The sequence below is a fragment of the Triticum aestivum genome, chromosome 3B (assembly GCF_018294505.1).
Source record: "Triticum aestivum cultivar Chinese Spring chromosome 3B, IWGSC CS RefSeq v2.1, whole genome shotgun sequence".
Taxonomy (NCBI): Eukaryota; Viridiplantae; Streptophyta; class Magnoliopsida; order Poales; family Poaceae; genus Triticum; species Triticum aestivum.
In genome coordinates this window covers 610,340,796-610,359,516 of record NC_057801.1, presented here as the reverse complement: position 1 = coordinate 610,359,516, position 18,721 = coordinate 610,340,796, and the positions used below count along the sequence as shown (strand labels likewise).

At 43.1% G+C, this 18,721-nt stretch overlaps 2 protein-coding genes across 2 annotated transcripts; both read right to left on the bottom strand.

Annotated features, from left to right (window-relative positions):
* Positions 1-349: 349 nt before the first annotated feature.
* On the bottom strand, positions 350-1,421 carry LOC123065860 (uncharacterized). The gene has a single exon (XM_044489062.1). It carries the CDS (start codon positions 1,295-1,297, stop codon positions 839-841), a length of 459 nt encoding a protein of 152 aa, XP_044344997.1. The 5' UTR covers positions 1,298-1,421; the 3' UTR covers positions 350-838.
* Positions 1,422-14,740: 13,319 nt separating this feature from the next.
* LOC123071241 (CBL-interacting protein kinase 11) lies at positions 14,741-17,519 on the bottom strand. Its single transcript, XM_044494758.1, has 2 exons — positions 17,202-17,519; positions 14,741-16,821 (listed from the first exon to the last, which is right to left on the bottom strand). Exon 2 carries the CDS (start codon positions 16,506-16,508, stop codon positions 14,985-14,987), a length of 1,524 nt encoding a protein of 507 aa, XP_044350693.1. The 5' UTR covers positions 16,509-16,821; positions 17,202-17,519; the 3' UTR covers positions 14,741-14,984.
* Positions 17,520-18,721: the final 1,202 nt, after the last annotated feature.

Genomic DNA, 18,721 nt, shown 5'->3' with positions numbered 1-18,721 from the left:
ACTGGGTTCGGTATTTTTAAAAATATATTGTATGAAAGAAAAGCAACTTTTTTTTCATGTTCACCGAAGCAAACCCCTTTTTTTTTGTGGATCACTATGAAGACAGTAGTAATATTGACTATTAACATATGAATGTTACTAGTTTAAGTTACTCTGTGTTTTGGACAGTGTCAAAAACACTTTTATATTATGGGACGGAGGGAGTACTTCGGACTATTATTCCTAAGTACTCCCTCTGTTCCACAATTCTTGTCGTAGAAAAGGATTACGGAACGGGGATTATTTAATTAGATGATTTGGACGGGAGAGCGTGATTGCACGTTTTCAGTGGAGGAGTGCGGGAACAAAATTGAACCAAACGGCACCTGATTAAATTGGATCTTCTCCTTTAAAAACGTCACTCGTGCATAATTATAAGCAAACTCTTACTAGTTCCAAACACAATTAACCCAGTAATGATAAGTTCGCTAAGACTAGGCAACAACAGTCGGTCGGCCTGCTGATGACACAACGGTAAACAAGTCTGCAGAACTCATATTCTATTGACACCTTTCACAATCATCATACAACAAACAAAAGTAGTAGTAATACTAACAAACCGCAGTTATGTCGTGTGTTTAATCCCCTTTGATGGCTCCGCCGCACCTGACATGCCGAGACCGATCTACGCCTAGTCGCAGTCGCGGTTCCGGTTGCCCGTGCCGCGAAACGGCAGCATCCAGCACGGGCTCATCTGACGCGGCCCGGAGCACACCACGGCGCTGCTCTTCGCCGCGGGAACCTGGTCGTCGTGGCGTCCGTGCTGATGCTGCTCAGGCGCCTTCTCCGACGCCACGAGCTACCGGCTGGACGACGACACCTGGGCCGGCGACGGCCCCGGCCGCCACCAGCACGCCTTGCCGACGCTGAGCCTGCGGAACATGTCGGTGATGAAGCCGACCTTGATCGTCCGCTTGAACCTGTACTGCTTCTTCTTGCCCTTGGCCGTGCCGCGACGGGACACGTTGACGCCGCCGTGGTGGCGGAGCAGGTAGGACGGGGGCGGGGTGATGGCCGGGAGCGCGCCGCCGACCATCCGCGAGGCGTCCCTGGGCGTGCCGGGCTCCGACTCCCAGACGAACGGCACCGAGCCCGGCTCGGACCCGTAGTACCGGAACGACGGGTTGGCCCCCGAGCTCTCCTTGGTGAGCAGCCGCTCGTAGAACTTGCCGCCCTGCTTGATCCGGAGCGGGCTCTGCGGCATCATGGCGCGGAGTGGGCTCTGCGGCCGCGCCACCTCGCCGGCGCTCGGAGGCATCGCTCTCTGTGTGTGTGACTGGTTTGTCTCCGGAGCCTGAGACCGACCCGGCTGCCGATCGACCGTAGTGCACTGGTGTGGTGGCTCTGTAGTAACTTGGACTGAAGGATGGTACACATGTAGCCGGAAGCGACGCGGCGTGTTATATAAATGGATCTCACTTGGTGGTTTGGTTGCCGGTCAGTCTCGTACTTACGCACGTAGTACGCTTGCTATTTAAATCCAGCGCCACTTGTCCACAGAGCTGCACGGCGGACCAACCGTACTTGCTCCATGGACTCCGGCCGGTTCGCTAACGGTTAGTACTACCATGCACCTCCTTCGTCTGTCGTGTGTGCCAAAATCACACTTCGTCTGACATATGTATCATGCCGTGCCGTCAAAAGTATTGCTCTTGAACATATGATTTTGGAAATTTTATCAAGCTGAGCTGAGCTGCCCTTGGAGATATACGCTGTGCTTTCATATGAGTAGACTTTGCTTGTTCTATCTATATTTGTGTAGCACCAAGTTGGATCCTCCCGACCTACGTTTCATGAAAAAAAAAACTTGAGTTTGAGCTTTGTTCAAGCCGAACTAAGTGGTGTACCTAGCACGAGTGCACGATGGCCATGCATTGGTGCAAAGTCGTAAAGGAAATAGTTAGGTTACTCGTTTACCAGATAATTGAAAGATGATATTTAAAAAAAAAATTGAAAGATGCTGGTGCCCGGCGGCCGTTGCACGCTTCACGATTGAAAAGAAAACGGAGATACAATGGGAGATCATGTGGCGGGCATTAGAGAATCTTAAGCGGACATAGCGGGACAAAACAGCATTTCCAATCTCTACCTAATAATAAAGCACGGTGGGTTTCTGTCGTCCGTCACCCTTATTTGTCAAAAAGTCCTTGCAATTTGTTGAAATCAACCCGCAATCCATCTTTTAAGTCATACCGAACCGTTTTTTTAGTTTTCTCGGAAACCCCCCTGAAATTTTAGGTAATCAACCCGCCGTCCATATTTAAATCAAACGAATCGTTTTTTTGTGTTTTAACAGAAAATCCCCTGACCTTTCGGCTAATCAATCCGCAGTTTATCTAAAACAAAATTGTCCATATCTTTTAAATCGTAACTCCGATTTTATATGAAATTTGATTAGAAAAATGTGTAGAATCCAAATATGTTGTTACTTTTAGCTGTTAAATATTTCTAAACTATTAATTTGGATGCAAACTTAATCTATAGTGCAGTCTGTTTTTTTCCGCACTGGCGGCGATCCAAATTGTAAATAAACACACATTAAAACCAGATTGAGAGGGAAAAAACATTGATAACCACGCATGCACAACTCTGAAAAACCTCGCGGGAAAAAACAACATTTTTCTCATCTTATTCTCAGCGATTGTGTGCGTGCGAGCGCACGTGTGTGTGTGTGTATGTGTGTGAGAGAGACGCCTTAGGACTGACCATATTCAAATGCGCTTTCGTTGTGTGAGCATTGAGACCACCGTCGGAAACACAAATGTGATGCCATTTTAAAATAAAGGACATCTACGTATCAAGGTCTCGAGTCGTGGTTATTGGGTTAAGAGCGTGTATTTTTTTCAGTCCCGTTGCAACGCACGGGCTCTTTTACTAGTTTAGCTAAGTTACACACACGACTAGTTGCACGCTTAAATTGACCTGTCATATAGGAGTATAGCATAATGATGAATTTGCTTGCCGTTTGTATATCTTGGAAATAGAATGAAACCGACAGCCGAACCGAACCACGTAACAGGTTCAGCAACTTAATTTTTTACGTGCATTAATCTTGGCTAATTACATTGACGAACGAGGTGTCGGTTAGCCTGCTTGTCCCATAAAAACATTTTGATGAAACTGCAGGTGGGGATATCATTGTTTGTTTTGCGGCTGTTTCAAAATCGCATTGTATAGTAGCCAGCCTTCGCCAGAACCACCCTGGAGTAAGTAGACTATTTGAATTTCGAAATTTTATGGGACAAATTATATAGCTGCCAGCCTGCCACCGATTGGAACTTTGGTGTTAAGTAGTACTCCTGTCATGTTTATTCCCTTTGTTGCGCCAAGGACCTGCTCGTTCGAAAACGATCAATGTGATTGTTCATCATTGCTTGACGAGTTCCCGACGTAGATGGCGCACTGACACCTTTTGCAAGAAGGAAACGGGAATGCCGGATGAGAAGTTAATGTACGGTCTTGGTCCTTTTCATCCCCCCCCCCCCCCCCCCCCCCCCCCCCCCCCTGCACCGCTCAACAAACCAGGCATCTTTTCCCACCAAAAATAAATAAACTTGGCATTTTTCTGATTTTATTTGGGGGCGAAGAAGGTTCCGCTCCAGTATTTCCGAGCAAGCTTTGTATTTTATTTGGGGCAGAGAAAGTTCAGTTTGAGTATTTGCTCAGAAGTTTTGTGTTGACCAAACTTTTAGGGTCTTTTTGATTCGCAGGATTCTGAAAACGAGGGCAACAAGAAAAACATAGGATTGATATCCCAATGCTTATATCAATCCTACAAGATTTTGATATGTTTGATTGCATTGCAGAAAAAACAAATGTTTGACTCGGATTTTTGAGTGGATGCTAAAATTCCGATGTAATGTAATAGCACAAAGAAGTCCGTAGGAAAATTTCTATAGAATTCAGTCTATGAATCAAACATCAACAAAGAGAAAACGCAAGGATCCATAAAAAACAAGAAACTAACCCTCAAAATTCTATGAAAATCCCTTTTTTAACAGTAAATAGGAATTCTATGAAAATTATATGTCAAAGGAGTCTGTTGTGACTAAGGATGGCAATGGATAGAGTATGGGGTGGGTAGAGCAATACCATACCCATATTTATGTAACCAATGCATACAAAATTCTACCCATACTCGTATCCATGGGTATGAAACTTTAACCGTACCCATACCCGACAGGTACCCATACCCATTGGGTACCCGACAGGTAGATCGAAAAATACACAAATGATTGCAATTTTACGTTAAACGGAAGTACATGAGAGTTAAACAGATTTCAACTCAATAACAGATAGATGAGTACATGAAAATTATCTTAATTCAAATTGACAACTGGTGAGAACTTTAACATAGGTTCAGAAGCCCACGACATAACTTTAACATAGGTACACTTGTGAATTATGAAGAAAGTTCACATGTCAGTATAAACGGGTAGGGTATGCGTATATCCATAGGTAAAAGGCTATACCCATGCCGTACCCATGACTTAGGGCTTCTTTGGATCACAGGATTAGAAACACAAAGGAATTCAAAAAACACAGGAATTTGACGGGATTGTAGGTGCAAAACAGAGGATTACAAAATAGAGGAAAACTACAAGAATGGTCATTTGGATGGAACACAGGAAAAACACAGGAAAAGTGCCTCGATCCTACGCGAATCAGTGTAAAAAAGAGGTTATAGTGGATGTTGAAATTCCTATAGGATTGAGGTGTAGGAATGCATCCGTAGGAATTTTGGAGGTGTGGTTCCTTTGATCCAAAGGGCTTCTTTAGGAAAAAATCCAATGGATTGGAATCCTCCAATATTCCTATGAAAATCCTTCAATCCAAAGAGGCCCTTAACGGGTAGGGTATGAGCACTATCCGTGGGTATATAATTGTGTCCGTACCCTGCCCATGCGGGTACAGTATCCGCGGATAGTTGTCCCCATGGGTAAAATTGTCATCCTTAGCTGCGACGGTTCGCTCGGTCTCGCCTCTGGTACAGCAATACTGGGCCTGCCCAGTACTGTAGCTGCGACCTGAGTTCTATTTCTCTGCGGCTTTCTTTAATGGGTTTTCACTGTTTGCATTGGTTTCCTTCTGGTTCTCTTCAGTTTTTCTCTGATTTCCTCCATTTTTTATTTTTACTTATTCTTTTTATTTCTTTATTTGGGTTTCTATCTTTCCTACTTTGGTTTGGTTTTCAGTGGCTTTCTTCAGTTATATTTCTTTTTCTTAACACATGTCCACTATTTTCACACAGATTAAAAAAATACTATACATTAGGAACAATTTTCATACATGTTTAATATTTTATAAATATATTTCTTGATGTCTAATTTTTTATACGCACTGTATATTTTTCATATACATCAGAAAAAAATTTATGTACACGTTTAACATTTTTCAAATGCATGATTAACATTTTTTTGAAATTCATAATTTTGAAAATAATTGCAACTAGGTGTCAAGCATTTCTCAAATGCATGTTGAAATAATTTTTAAACTACATGAATGGTTTTGTACATTATATAAACATTTTGTTAAAATGTCGCAAACATATTTGTTAAATATGTGAACATTTTTTAGAATTTGAACACGCTTTTTTGCCAAAAAGATCAGATCTTATAAAAGTTAAACGGAAGTACAAAGTGTCTCAAACATAACAAAATAAACATTGAGAGATTCCAAGACAACTGAATAACCACTACTACCGCCAACATAAGCCAACGACGCGCCGTTGTCACCCCTCCTCTATCGGGGACAGTTTGGCCTTATCAATTAGAGTCGGGAAGTCTTTGTGCACGTGCCCCTAAGGGCTAGCGCTCTGGAGCCATAACTGTCGTAGCTGAATCCTAACATAGATCTTAAGCACCTGACACCATATGTCGCCACATAATGAGAAAGTCTGACCTCATAGCCCCAAGGAGACATGAAATCTTTGTCGAAGCTCCGTCGACTACTTCCACACGGACGAACTCAAGGAGGATCGAAACCCGGAAGACAAGCTCGAAGAAGAAGCATCGCCATCCGACTGAGAACCGCACCTACGAGGACTAAAAAAATCATAGCCTAAACTAATAAGCAGAGCGAAGGCACCGGGATTTTCCTCCCCACCACCGGCCGCCGGAGCGGCAGCCATAGGGATTTCACCGCCCGGGGTTAGGGAGGAGAACGAGAAGAAGTCACGTAGGATATGTTTTTGCTTGGATGTTAATGTACTTTTTAATGGTTTGAAACATTTTTTTAATTCACTGACATTTTCTTACATTGTATAAAAAAGTCAAACGCTTGAACAATTTTTATATGTCACTAAAAAATGAATGGTATCAGCAATTTTAGAAATTACAGTATCATTTTTTTAAGTGTGTTAAAATTGTAAGTAAGTTTAGGATTATATGTATTCAATCTTTTTGAAAATGTAAATAAACTAAAAAATAAATGAAAGAACGGAGAAGAAAAATAAACTAACACGCGGGTACCTTTTTTTTCAGGGGAACGCCTTTTCGGCGCACTTTATTTTGAAGCCAACAGAGATACATATTAAATTACAAAAGGGGGCGAGAAACCAGGGGGAGTATCATCCCAAAAAATAAAAGATTTCGACTAATAAGTGTTCAGCTAAAAAATGCGCTACCAAATTAGCATCCCGTTTACAGTGGTTGAAGGAGATGCAAATAGGAACTGTTTTTTTTTTCAGAAACCGCAGCAAGTAAGATCTGCCCCAGCAAACGCACACTCTGGGCCAACCCCTTGTCGGGAGGGTGTCCCAATTTTTTGTCTTTATCTTTTCCATTTTTGTTTTTTTGCTCTTCTTAAAAATGTTCGGAAATTCAAAAAAGTCCCAAGTTCTTCTCCAATTTAAAAACTGTCCGTGAAATTCAAAAAACATTCACGGAACCAAAATATGTTCATGGAATCAAAAAAACGTTCATGAATTTTAAAAACAGTTTGTCGAGTCGAAAAAATGTTTATGAATTCAAAATATTTTCGTGCATTTAGAAAATATTCCAAATTTCGAAATAAATCATTGATTTCAAAAAAGTTTGCAGGGTCAAAAAATGATCAAAAATTCAAGAAAGGTTGGCGAATTTGAAATGGTCTCCCAAATTTCAAAAATTATTTGTGAATTTCCGAAATTGATTCCAATTTAAAAAAATGATCATCGATTCTAAAAGTGTTTGTAAATTCAAAAATTATTCACAAAGTCTAAATTGTCCCAAAATTGAACACATGTTATAGGATTTCAAAGAGTGTTTTTGAAAGTAAAAAAATTGTTCATGAATTTGAAAAAAATGTTCCTGAATTTTAAAAATAATATAAAGAACTCAATAATTTAGAAGAAAATAGTAAGAAAAAAATGAACAAAACTAACAAGATACAAAAAATAAAGAAATCGATTGTGTGCGGTGGCAGGAGGGTACGCGATGCCTAGTTATCCGCCGCGGTACGCGCGGAATATGAGGTGTGGTATCGCCGGTATTAATTCCTAATACGTCTCATCTATAGTGTTGGGCGGGCCCAGTACTCTAGTTGCATGCGAGTTTTCTAGTTGTTGGGGATGGATTTGGAATCCGGTCTCTTCAAGTAAGGATGGTGTGGCGGCGGCGGCATTCTTGTGGTGGATATGTGTCATCGGGCTCCGCCGTTGCGACAACGTCTGCTCAACTATTGGCGCAGAGTTCGGGAGGTAGTCCAGGAGCGGATGCATATTGTGGTCTGCATCGACGATATTTGGAAGGCGGAACATGTGCTGGGTTTGTGGTTGATGGATGGCAGGTGTGATTTTCTCCTTCGGCGTCTTAGTCATTGTGGGGCGTTAGATCTGAAGTTCGATGGCGTGTTCGGGGTGTTGCCCCGGTCTAATTCGTACAACGGCAATGACTTCATTTTTTGGGAGCCACCTTGAAGGTCCGCAAAGCTGCATATCAGCGATGGAGCCGCGTCGAGCTCGGGTGAGGAGGTGATCCGTCATTCTATTCTTCGGTGACTGTTGTGGTGGTGTCGGAGGCAGGTGATGGATGTTGGTGTCAAACTTAGAGATGTTTTGCTATATTTTCATTTTTGTCATGTCGGTCCTCACGTGACTTGTACTTTGATCTTTATCATATAAATGAGACACATATTACCATGCAAAAAAAATTTGATTTGTCATTTTCACTGTTTTGCATTGATTTCTTTGGGTTTCCTTCTGTTTCTCTATGGTTTTTATTTGTTTTTTTCTTTTTCTTTTTTTTGGTTGGTTTTCTTGTTTCTTTCTTTGGTGTCACTAGTTTGTTTCTTTTCCCTTTTCTTATTTTGCAACACATGTCAAACTTTTTCATACACGTTTTAGTTTTTTTATATGTCAGGAACATTTTTTAATACACATTGAACAATTTTCAAATACATGATCATCATTTTTTTAAATATATTTTTTGACGTCTAATTTTTTTCATATACATCCAAAACATTATAGGTTTAATATTTTTAAAATACATGATTAAATTTTTTTCTAACACATGCTTTGAACAGTTTTGAATGGTTTTTAAAGATTTCAAACACAGGTTGAAATATTTCTTTAAAGTACATGTACAATGTTTTATGATATATAAGCATTTTTGTAAAATGTCACAAACATATTTTTTGAATCCCATGAACAATTTTAAAATGTAATGCACATTTTTAATGGTCAATTTCTTTTTGCAGTCAATGTCATTTGTTTTACATTGCATAAACATTTTCTGAAAATGTTACCTATATTATTTGAAACAGTGAGCATGTTTTAAATGTCACAATAATTTTTTTAAAGCTATCAAAATTTTGAATAAAATTACGCTAACAAAAATTTAAACTATATTAACATTTTCTATATACACGGTTTTTTGAATTTGTGAAACTAATTTCTCTTATGAATGAGTATTTTCAAAAATATAAACAGTTATAAAATACAAAAAACAAATGGATGAATAAACATAGAAGAAAAAAATGAACCAACTAGGAAGTTAGGTTGGCCTAATACTAGCGATTGTGTGGGCGCTCCTTCACGCTAGACCATATTTCGATCTCGCATGAAACGATACATAGTTGTGCCCCTTATGACGAAATCACTAATTAAGGAATACTCCTTGCGAAGATCACTTCAACTTTCCCAGATTGCGATAAGTGGCGCAGAGTTTTCCCTTTTTTCGTAGATCCGTTTATTCAAAATGTTTTATCTCTTAAATCGTGCGTCCAAATCTTGAACCATTTTCGCCATTGGATTCCTCGCGTCGAGATCTTCAAAACTAGATCCCATGTTGATAGGTTTGACGAACTTTTTTTTAACAAAAAAACTGGACGAAAAAAACCGACGAAAAAACCGAACCGGTAACACGGGTTTTTTTCTCTTTCCGAAAGAGGCACGTCCGTGCCTCTGACGAAATTACAACCATGCCTCTCATGGAAACAAAACCGTGCCTCTCACGAAAGAAAAAAAACGGAAAACACGTTTTTTTTCCTTTTCCGAAAGAGGCACGCCCGTGCCTCTCGCGAAAGCACAACCGTGTCTCTGGCTGAAGCAAAACCGTGCCTCTCGCGAAAGAAAAAAACAGAAACCGCATTTTTTCCCTTTTCGAAAGAGGCACGCCCGTGCCTCTCGCGAGTCACAACCGTGCCTCTGGCGGAAGCAAAACCGTGCCTCTCGCGAAAGAAAAAAAAAGCAGAAAAGGCATTTTTTTCCTTTCCCGAAAGAGGCACGCCCGTGCCTCTCGCGAAAGCACAACCGTGCCTCTGGCGGAAACAAAACCGTGCCTCTCGTGAAAGAAAAAAACAGAAAACGCATTTTTTCCCTTTTCGAAAGAGGCACGCCCGTGCCTCGCGAAAGCACAACCGTGCCTCTGGCGGAAGCAAAACCATACCTCTCGCGAAAGAAAAAAAAACAAAAAACAAGTTTTGTTTTTCCGTTTCCAAGAGGCACGGCCATGCCTCTCGCGAAAGCACAACCGTGCCTATCGTGAAAACAAAATCGTGACTCTCACGAAAAAAATGCATTTTTTGCGCAATTTTTTTTTCGAAAACTGTTTTTTGATCGAAAAGCTAGGGAAGGCTGGTAAAAAACCAAAACATAAAAAAAACCCGAAAAAAAACCTTTTAAAAAGCCAAAAACGCGTGCGTAAAAATAAAAAAAATCCGAAGGGAGCGTCCAGAGCGCGACATTGGCGAATGGCTGTGAACACGACAAGTGGCGCTGATCGTTGCGAGGCTCCCGAAGGAGCGCTCGTTAATTAGTTGCTCCCCCTTTATGGCCATAGCCTCTGATTATCAAAAAGTAATCAACAACATTACCAAGGGCATTCACGGGCTGTATGCTAGCATCATAAAGGAGATTATTTCAACGGCAAGCCAATTGCAACAATGTTCTTTCTTCTTCAACGGACGTGCCACGAACTTTGAGCTACATAGCCTCGCAAAACATACTCTAAGCATATCTTTAGGATGCCATGTGTAGCTCCTCAATCCTCCGGACCTAAATTTTATTCTCACGAATTATGATCAATAAAGTGAAGTATGTTTAGACTCTAAAAAAGGTGTGCCCCTTATAGATGGGAGATTCCTATTTACCGCTCTTTGTGGCGATTTATCGGCCATCCACACAAAGGAGCTAAGGATTTGGACCGACCCATTTTAGCACCCTACCATATTGGCTTTTGGGTTACCGTGTAGCTCTGTTTTTTTTCTAGCTTTTCGTCCATTCGCACATGGAGCTATTGTTTTTTCTTCTTCTTTTTTTCTCCGAAAATGTTCTTGAAAAATAAAAAATGTTTAATTTTCTAAATAAATTATAGAAAATAATATTTTTTTAAAAGGGCCACAAATTTTTTAAATAATGTTCATGTTCAGATTAAAGAAATCCATAATTCTTTTTAAAACCCGAGTTCCTCTAAAAATGTTTTCTAATTAGCTTTTGAAAATAAAAAAATGTAGAAAGCAAAAAAAACACAACTAAAAACCCCGCTATAAACAGTAACAAGAAAAATATCGCTCCCTTTCATGTGAGTCAACGCGATAGGGTTGGCCTAGTGACGGCGCCCCTATGCGATTGGCCGACACCCTGCTGCAGTGAGCTGAAAATAGAAGGTAAGGCGTCAAAGCTCTCTGTGTTGGGATATCGAGCAAACGCACAAGACGGTGCATCATGGCCATAATATTGAGCAACACAGGGCGTTCACAACATGTACATAGTCACCCCTATGAATACACACACGCTCTAACTCTACGAGCACCTTCGAGAGATTGAGTCGGTGGGTCTTGAGATTGACTAAGTCAGTACATATCCCTCGCTATTCGCGCGAATATTGCATCTCAGTTCTCACCAAAAGAATATTCCACCTGACCAAAAAGCCAAACCCGAGGTTTGATCATTGGTGGGTTGGGGATAGCACTGCCCTTGTAACGGTCCAATGAAAGGTTGGTTACTTGGGAGGCGTTTGGTTACCTGCATCGTTTTTAGGCACTTTGCATATTTGTCCCAACTGGGCCTGGCTAAGTATATGCAGGCAAAAAACCAACATCTGCATGTTGATTGGTTGTCTGCATCGCCTCTAGCCTGCATGTGCCGCTGAGGGAGGCCTGCTGTTTGGTTGCAGCTTACATGTACGGTTGTTTGGTTACATCCAGGACAGTTGTGTGGTAACCTCCTCCTCGATGTGTTGAGGTTACCAGAGTCACAAGAACTAAGAACTAAACTAAAGCAACAGAACAAACTTAGGCACAAACACAAGTCTTAACCACACATCAAAAGTTCTAAGACAACATAGTACGATAAGTTATAAACGAAACTCAAGTCTTAAACGGGCAACATGAGCTCAGACTTGCACTTGGTGACCACCTCCCCGCCCTCGCCATTGAAGACGATCACCTTCATGGTGTCGGGGGTCAGTAGCTTGAACGTCAACATGTACCCGATCATGATCTGTTGAACGGCGATGAAGGTGGCCCAACCTTGATCAAGGGTGACCCTGCCGTTGATCACCCTCACTGCCACCCTCCATGCGCAGATGGTGTTCGTCTTCAATTTGAACCCTGTAGGAACGACGGGGGAGTGCTTCGTGAAATCTAGATGCAATGGCAGACTCTCTAGTTTTGGAGCAAGGATAACCTTGCCGAAGTGGCTTGGTCGTAACTCCTGATGGTAGTGGTCGTAGTTCCTCCGCTTGGCGCTTGGGTGATCCTACACCGGCACTTCGACCAATGGCAACACAACCTCCTTGCCCTTCTCCAATGGTGGCACGACCTCCTTGCCCTTGTCCATCTGCATTATGAACAACATGCAGTTCAATGGCCAGCATTCATTCATATCGGCCTAACGCTCCTATATTAACCCACCCTACTAACCCAGCACCACACTCAAACCCCCTCTATTTCACCACCTCTCCTTTTCCACCTACCTGTTTCACCACCTCTCCCTCGCCATGAACTCCCACTCCAATCCTTTCCCCCCGGGCATTGGATGGAGGGCCTTCTTCCTTGGGTGCTCGCTCGGTGACCGCAAGAAGTTCAACCCACCATGGAAGTGTGCTCGAAATTCAGCATCATCAATGACATGCACAAGGAGGCCGGCGTTGTGATGAAGAAGGCTACGCCAAACGAGCCAAAGACACTGATTCCGGACCCAGCCAAGGGCGCGATGTCAGTAGACATCCTGCGTTGGGCCATGAATCAGGCAGACTCCGGCGACACTGGACAACGGGCAAGATGGGCCAAGTACAGGTAGTACAAGGCGCCTCAAGACCAGCATGTGGCGGCGTACTAGAGTAGGACCTTCGGGTCGTCGAAGGAGGACAACGATGAGGTGCAGATGGTGGCCAGGGCGCCGGCGGCAGGTGACCATGCAAGACCCATCGTTCTTGACGAAGATGGTGAGGAAGAAAAGAAGATGGCTACGCAACCCCCCCCTGCATCGCCGCTTGACGCGACTTCAGGGTCGCCGCGGCTAGACAAGAAAGTTTGTACTCCCAATCCCCACCCCTGATGTAATGGAAAAATATCCTATGAACCCTAGAATTGATGGATGCCAATCCTCCACCCCCATGTGTTCAATCCTCTCCCTTGCACTCCAATCGCGTGCTCAAATCTAATCTAGCACGAGTCGAAAGCAGTAAATGTACAAAGAGATCGAGGACTTACCGCCATGGTCGATGCGCTCCGGTGGAGTTCTGCAGTCGCTCCGGTGGTAGCCGTTGTCTTGGATCACTCTGATGCCGCTTTGGTGGTCGCCGTTGCCGGTGTGAGTGGGGAAGAGGGGAGTGAGCGGTGAGGAAGGGAGGTGAGGGTAATTTGTAACGACGCATATGGAAACAATGCGACTTCTCGGGACCGCAGCCACGCGTGCAACTGCCAACACCCACATGCGTAGGGTTGCACCGCGCATGCCCGGCTCCATAAAAACGGCCGATTTGAGTGTTCCTCTGGATACAGGCCAGGAGGTGCTTTAATGTTTGTGCTATGCAGGCCCAACAGTGAATGCGGGTAACCAAATGGACCATTTTCTCTCCGCGCGGGCCTGGCTAAGGTATATGCAGCCTATCAAACACATCCTTGCTTCTCCTTATGGGCCAGGCTATTACCGGGAAGCAACAGCAAGCCACTAGGACATGCGGCTGTTACGAGAGTCGCAGATGCGACAGCCAATATGATCTGTGAAAGCATCATGGCATGCTTCACTGTCTTCTCCGTTGCTCTTGTTCATCTGTTCAAGTGGCAAACTCACGAGCTAGTTATAATTATCCCCAAGAAGGCTTAGTTCTTACAGTACTTGTTAGCATGGTCCTGAATCAAAAGTCAAAACCGATTAGATCAGTCATTAGACTTCTCGGAATCAAGGAGCATCGCGCCCAGTTTTCATCTCTGAAAACTGATAAGGCCGCGCTTGGAATCGGTGTAAACATATACAAGTGTATTTTTCTTACGGGTGTATCTTACCGGCCAGGAGCGATTTGCAGGGGGAAATGAAAACGACGGATGGTGGCCTGTAACTTTTACAAGCGTATTCAAAGTAGAAACGACATTCCAAACAGGGCCTAAGTAAAACAAACAAGCCGGCCTCACGTTCAGCTCCTGTCAGGAACCCGCAAGAAAACCAGTCTTGGCGGCAGCCACTCGGGGGGTAAATCGGAACATAACGCAGCAGCAAACTCCAGCTACCAAAGCCAGCAAAAAACAGCATAGCTTATTACTACCAGACAGTAGCAGTAACTCAGAAACATCAAAACAAGACTAATCCGGGAACTTTCGTCTTCGCATGAGCTCCTCCTTGTTCTTTTTCCCTTCCTTTTTGCTGGTGTCTTGTCGATCCTTCTACATCCGCGCCTCGTGAATCTCGTTTCTGGAAACCACTCTAGAAGGTTAACCATCTAGCAATCTGCACCACTCGTACAATACTGGAAGGATCACAAGGAAAGACATTATCAAGAACTGCTGCGTTTCTGCATTTCCGCAACGCCCACGGTACAACGGCTACTCCTACAGCAAACAGGTTTCTACTATTCCCCCTGAAACTCATTATCACCCCAACTAATAAAGCACCTTAATCTTCAGAGGTACTCCCTCTGTAATTTTTAGGAAAGCACGATACCTCCAAACCATCCTCCCAGAAACGTGTTCTTTGACCATTGCCAACTTTGATTTCTATCATTAGATAGGTTCGCTCTCCTTGGAAAACAAATTACAACAAGTACAAACTCAAAGAACTAGATGGTGCTGGTCAATAGTCATTTTATTTCAAAAAGGTTCAAAAACGGAATCAAGAGTTTATTTCCCCCTATAGTATGCAAAACTGAAACTATACATTCACTTATGTTATACACACAAGCTTTACAATTCAGGAGGAACTAGAGAGGAGGAAAAAAGACTGTCCATAAATCATGGTTGCAAAGAGTATGGAATTAGCAGTACAGGGAAATACACACGAGGTACTTTCATCCGGTACTGCCATCATGTCAATCTTGGTGTTTGAAGCCATTCTGTGGTGGCAATGGTGGTTGTTCCTGCAAGTTCTGCTGCTCCTGTGGTTGTAAAGGTGGGTGCAACTGATCCTGTCCCTCTTGCTGTTGCAATGGCGGTTGCAACTCATCATGTGGCTGTTGTGTTGGCGACGGTGAGTGATGCTGCTCCCCTTGCAGAATCGGCTCTGACCGCTGCTGCTGATCACCTTGCCATACCCATACAATATCCTTGAGTGCTGGCCTTACTTCCTCTTTCACCAACTTTTGATACTCGAAAGTGTCCCCATTAGTCTTTTTCAACTCAACTAGGAGAAAAGAAGGGGCTACATCAAAAATCTCAGCATCAAGCTCAAGAAACCCCTTCTTTCCTTCCTTTGGAGCAGCCAACTTCAGGACTCCATTTTCTTTCTTCTTAATTTTTAGCTTCAAGCGTTTGGCCAGTTCCTTCAACTTTGTAAGTACTATTGTTACAGGCTGCCTAGTGGTAAATCGTTCTTCCCTGCGACCATACTCATCCTCAAAAAAACCAGATAGATTGAACCCTGTTGAAAGAGAGATGATGTCAAATGCATTCAGGTTTGGGAGGCTTAATGACCCTTGATTTCCCCCAGAAGTGCTGCATCCTGTCGAGCCTGACGACGCAGCTTCAGCTGAAAAGGTGTTGTGCGTTGCTTCAGGCTCAGTTTTCTTTGCATTTACCTCAACTGGTCTTCTGTACCAAGCACTTCTCTTTATCCTAGAGATTGGAATCCTAGTACTGGGATCTGGATCAAGGATTTTATATAATAGCTCCTTCAGCTCAGCGGAAAAATACCGAGGGCATTTAAAGTCCGCTTTGGAAATCCTTCTATACATCTCTATCAGATTTGCCTCATGAAAAGGAAGGTAACCAGCCACAAGCACATACAGAATTACCCCACTGGACCATACATCTGCTTTTGCACCATCATAACCTTTCCTGCTAAGCACTTCAGGGGCAACATAAGCTGGAGTTCCACATGTGGTGTGCAGGAGACCATCCTGCCTCGCGCAATCAGCCAGGGCACTCAAACCAAAATCTGAGACTTTCAGGTTTTCATTCTCATCCAGGAGTAGATTTTCAGGCTTCAGATCACGGTGATAAACACCCCTGCTGTGGCAATAGTCAATAGCGCTGATCAATTGGTGGAAATACCTCCTGGCGGCATCCTCATTAAGCTTCCCCTCCTTTACTATCTTGTTGAAAAGCTCACCACCTTTAGCATACTCCAATACAAAATAAATCTTGCTCTTGGTAGCCATAACCTCAAAAAGCTGCAGGACATTTGGGTGCTTCACCAATCTCATTACTGAAATCTCCCTCTTTATCTGCTCCATAAGTCCAACCTTGGTAACCTTATCTTTATTGATCATCTTTATAGCAACAGCTTGGCCAGTTGCAAGATTTCGGGCATAATACACCTTCGCAAAATTTCCTTGTCCCAATTGCTTCCCAATTTCATAACGGCCCATCAAGATAGTCCTCCTCTCATCCATCATATCAAGCTATCTGAATGGAGTAAAACAAGCCAACACCACACACCGCTTATATAGCAGTATCTAGACTGTATACCTCATGAATGGAGCAGATGTTAACTGTCTTCACAAATGTGATTATCAACAAATACTGACCCCTTCGATATACTGTGCTTCAGACCACAGAGAGAAGCAACAGTACCAGTATGCAGCACATTATCATGAGAGCCCCACAGCATGAGCTTGAACGAAGCTCTGATCTTGTTTGCGCAAAGTAAGTGTTTGCTGTTACGCAAGCACATCTTTCTGCATTCCCAGGTCTTCGTCCGATCAACAACTGTCAGCCAGAAGATCAGATTAAATTATAACGTATACATGTAATGCAGGGTGGGATACGAGCTCTAATAAAAAACACAAATTCAGTGGCCTTTGAAGACATTAAGGCAAAATCTTGGGTGATACCCCAATGTTGTCTATCAAACTTAGATGGTACAGAACAAACAAGGCATCTACAGCAATCAGAGTCAGCATAGTTGGATAATTGGGTGAAGCAAAGATGCCATCTCTTGAGTTCCAGAAACGATAATCTCGAAAACTCTAACTCAAAAACCGACCATTCCTGCAACAGGCATCCAAAATCGGCAAAATTCACGCCCAGGACGGGGCGAAACAGAGCGCTGCCAGCAAGTAGATCTCTTCCTGTCAGAAGAACAGTACCTGATCAAGAACGGGAGAAGGAAGCGCCGCGAATCCCACGGAACGCCATAGAAATCGACCGGGATCGATCCCGTGAAGCGAGCGGGCGCCGATTTGGTGCGCGCCTGACCGCCTTGCAAGCTTGCTCTTGGTAGATTCTGGGATTTCTGGGCTGTAGGTGCCGCGCTCTCATACTCTTCCTCTGGGATGGCGCTCGGCTTTTGTGGCTAGATCCCTCGGAATCTTCTAATTTCGCTCCTAGCGATGATTATAGCCCGGCGGCGGCGCGCTTCTCCAGAATGGAGGGAGTGCAGGTTCGGCAGCCGTTTACGCTGTCGTGTTGACGATGCGGGCTTTTTCTCATTTTGCACCCGACCTTTTGGGATTTCACCCCATTAGAGGTTTGGTTCTTTTTTTGGAGACAAATTAGAGGTTTGGTGAGGATCTACTAGCGACGAACTAATCATACTCTGGGCTGGCCAAGTTTTGGGCTAGGCTTTGGAAAGCCCAATGTGGAAACACCAAGCCCGAGCCTGGCCCGAAGTACTTGAACAATGCTTTATTTATTTAATTTGATTTGTCTCAAAAAAAATTTATTTAATTTGATTCACCTAAAAAAAATTAATTTAATCTCTTGGCTATTAAAAATACCTATATATATTTTAAAAAATTAGTCAGGGGTGTCGTCCCTTATGGGGGCATTTTCCCTGGGTGTGGAAGCGCTTCAAGTGGTGCGTCCCAATTTCGTCATATGTCGCATGTGGACGCACCTCCACACACGAGCCTGTTTTTTTAATGTTTTGTTTGATTTTTTTTCTATAAAAGAAATTGATTTTTGGGATTTGCTCATTTTTATGAGCTGTCTTAAAAAATTTAGGGTTTTTTTGGGATTTTTCTTACCTTTTAATTTCTCGGATTTTCCTGTTTTTAGAGCACATATAGGTTGCAGTGGAGGAGTGTATATTAATTCGCGTTTGCTCATGTAGGAAGCACAATAGTGTGCTAGTTTGGAGCACATACACATAGGAAGCACGTGTTGGTGCAAGTTTGGAGCAAAGTTTAATTCACATAGGGAGCCCGGGCTAGTGTCATTTGGGAGCATAGATTAGTTCAGGTAGGAAGCACAAGTCAATGCTAGTTGAGACTTGAGAGCACATGCACGTGAGTAGTACATGTTGCTCCTACTTCTAGGTTAGTTCACTTAGAGAGCACATATTAGTGTTGGTTTGGAGCATATATTGGAGGCATGCGGATTAGTGCTAGTTGGAAGGACGCGGCGTTTCGGCTCTCGGGTGCATCTGCACTCAAGGGTGAACAGTAACATAAAAAACTACTAGAAAAAAATCATGAAAGATGTTCGAGTGTGTGATGTCCGTGTCAAATTCGTCATGTTTGACATCACGCACTCAAACATGTTCCATGAAAAAAATGATTTTTCTGAATTTTTCTAGTATTTTTTACTTTACAGTTCACCGGGAGCATATGAGCCCGGGCTCAGAAACGAATATTCATAGTTGGAACTACAGCTTGGGGAGTACATA

Bases quoted from the DNA above. Each gene is read 5' to 3' on its own strand.
- LOC123065860 (XM_044489062.1), bottom strand. From the start codon at position 1,297: ATGCCTCCGAGCGCCGGCGAGGTGGCGCGGCCGCAGAGCCCACTCCGC.
- LOC123071241 (XM_044494758.1), bottom strand. From the start codon at position 16,508: ATGATGGATGAGAGGAGGACTATCTTGATGGGCCGTTATGAAATTGGG.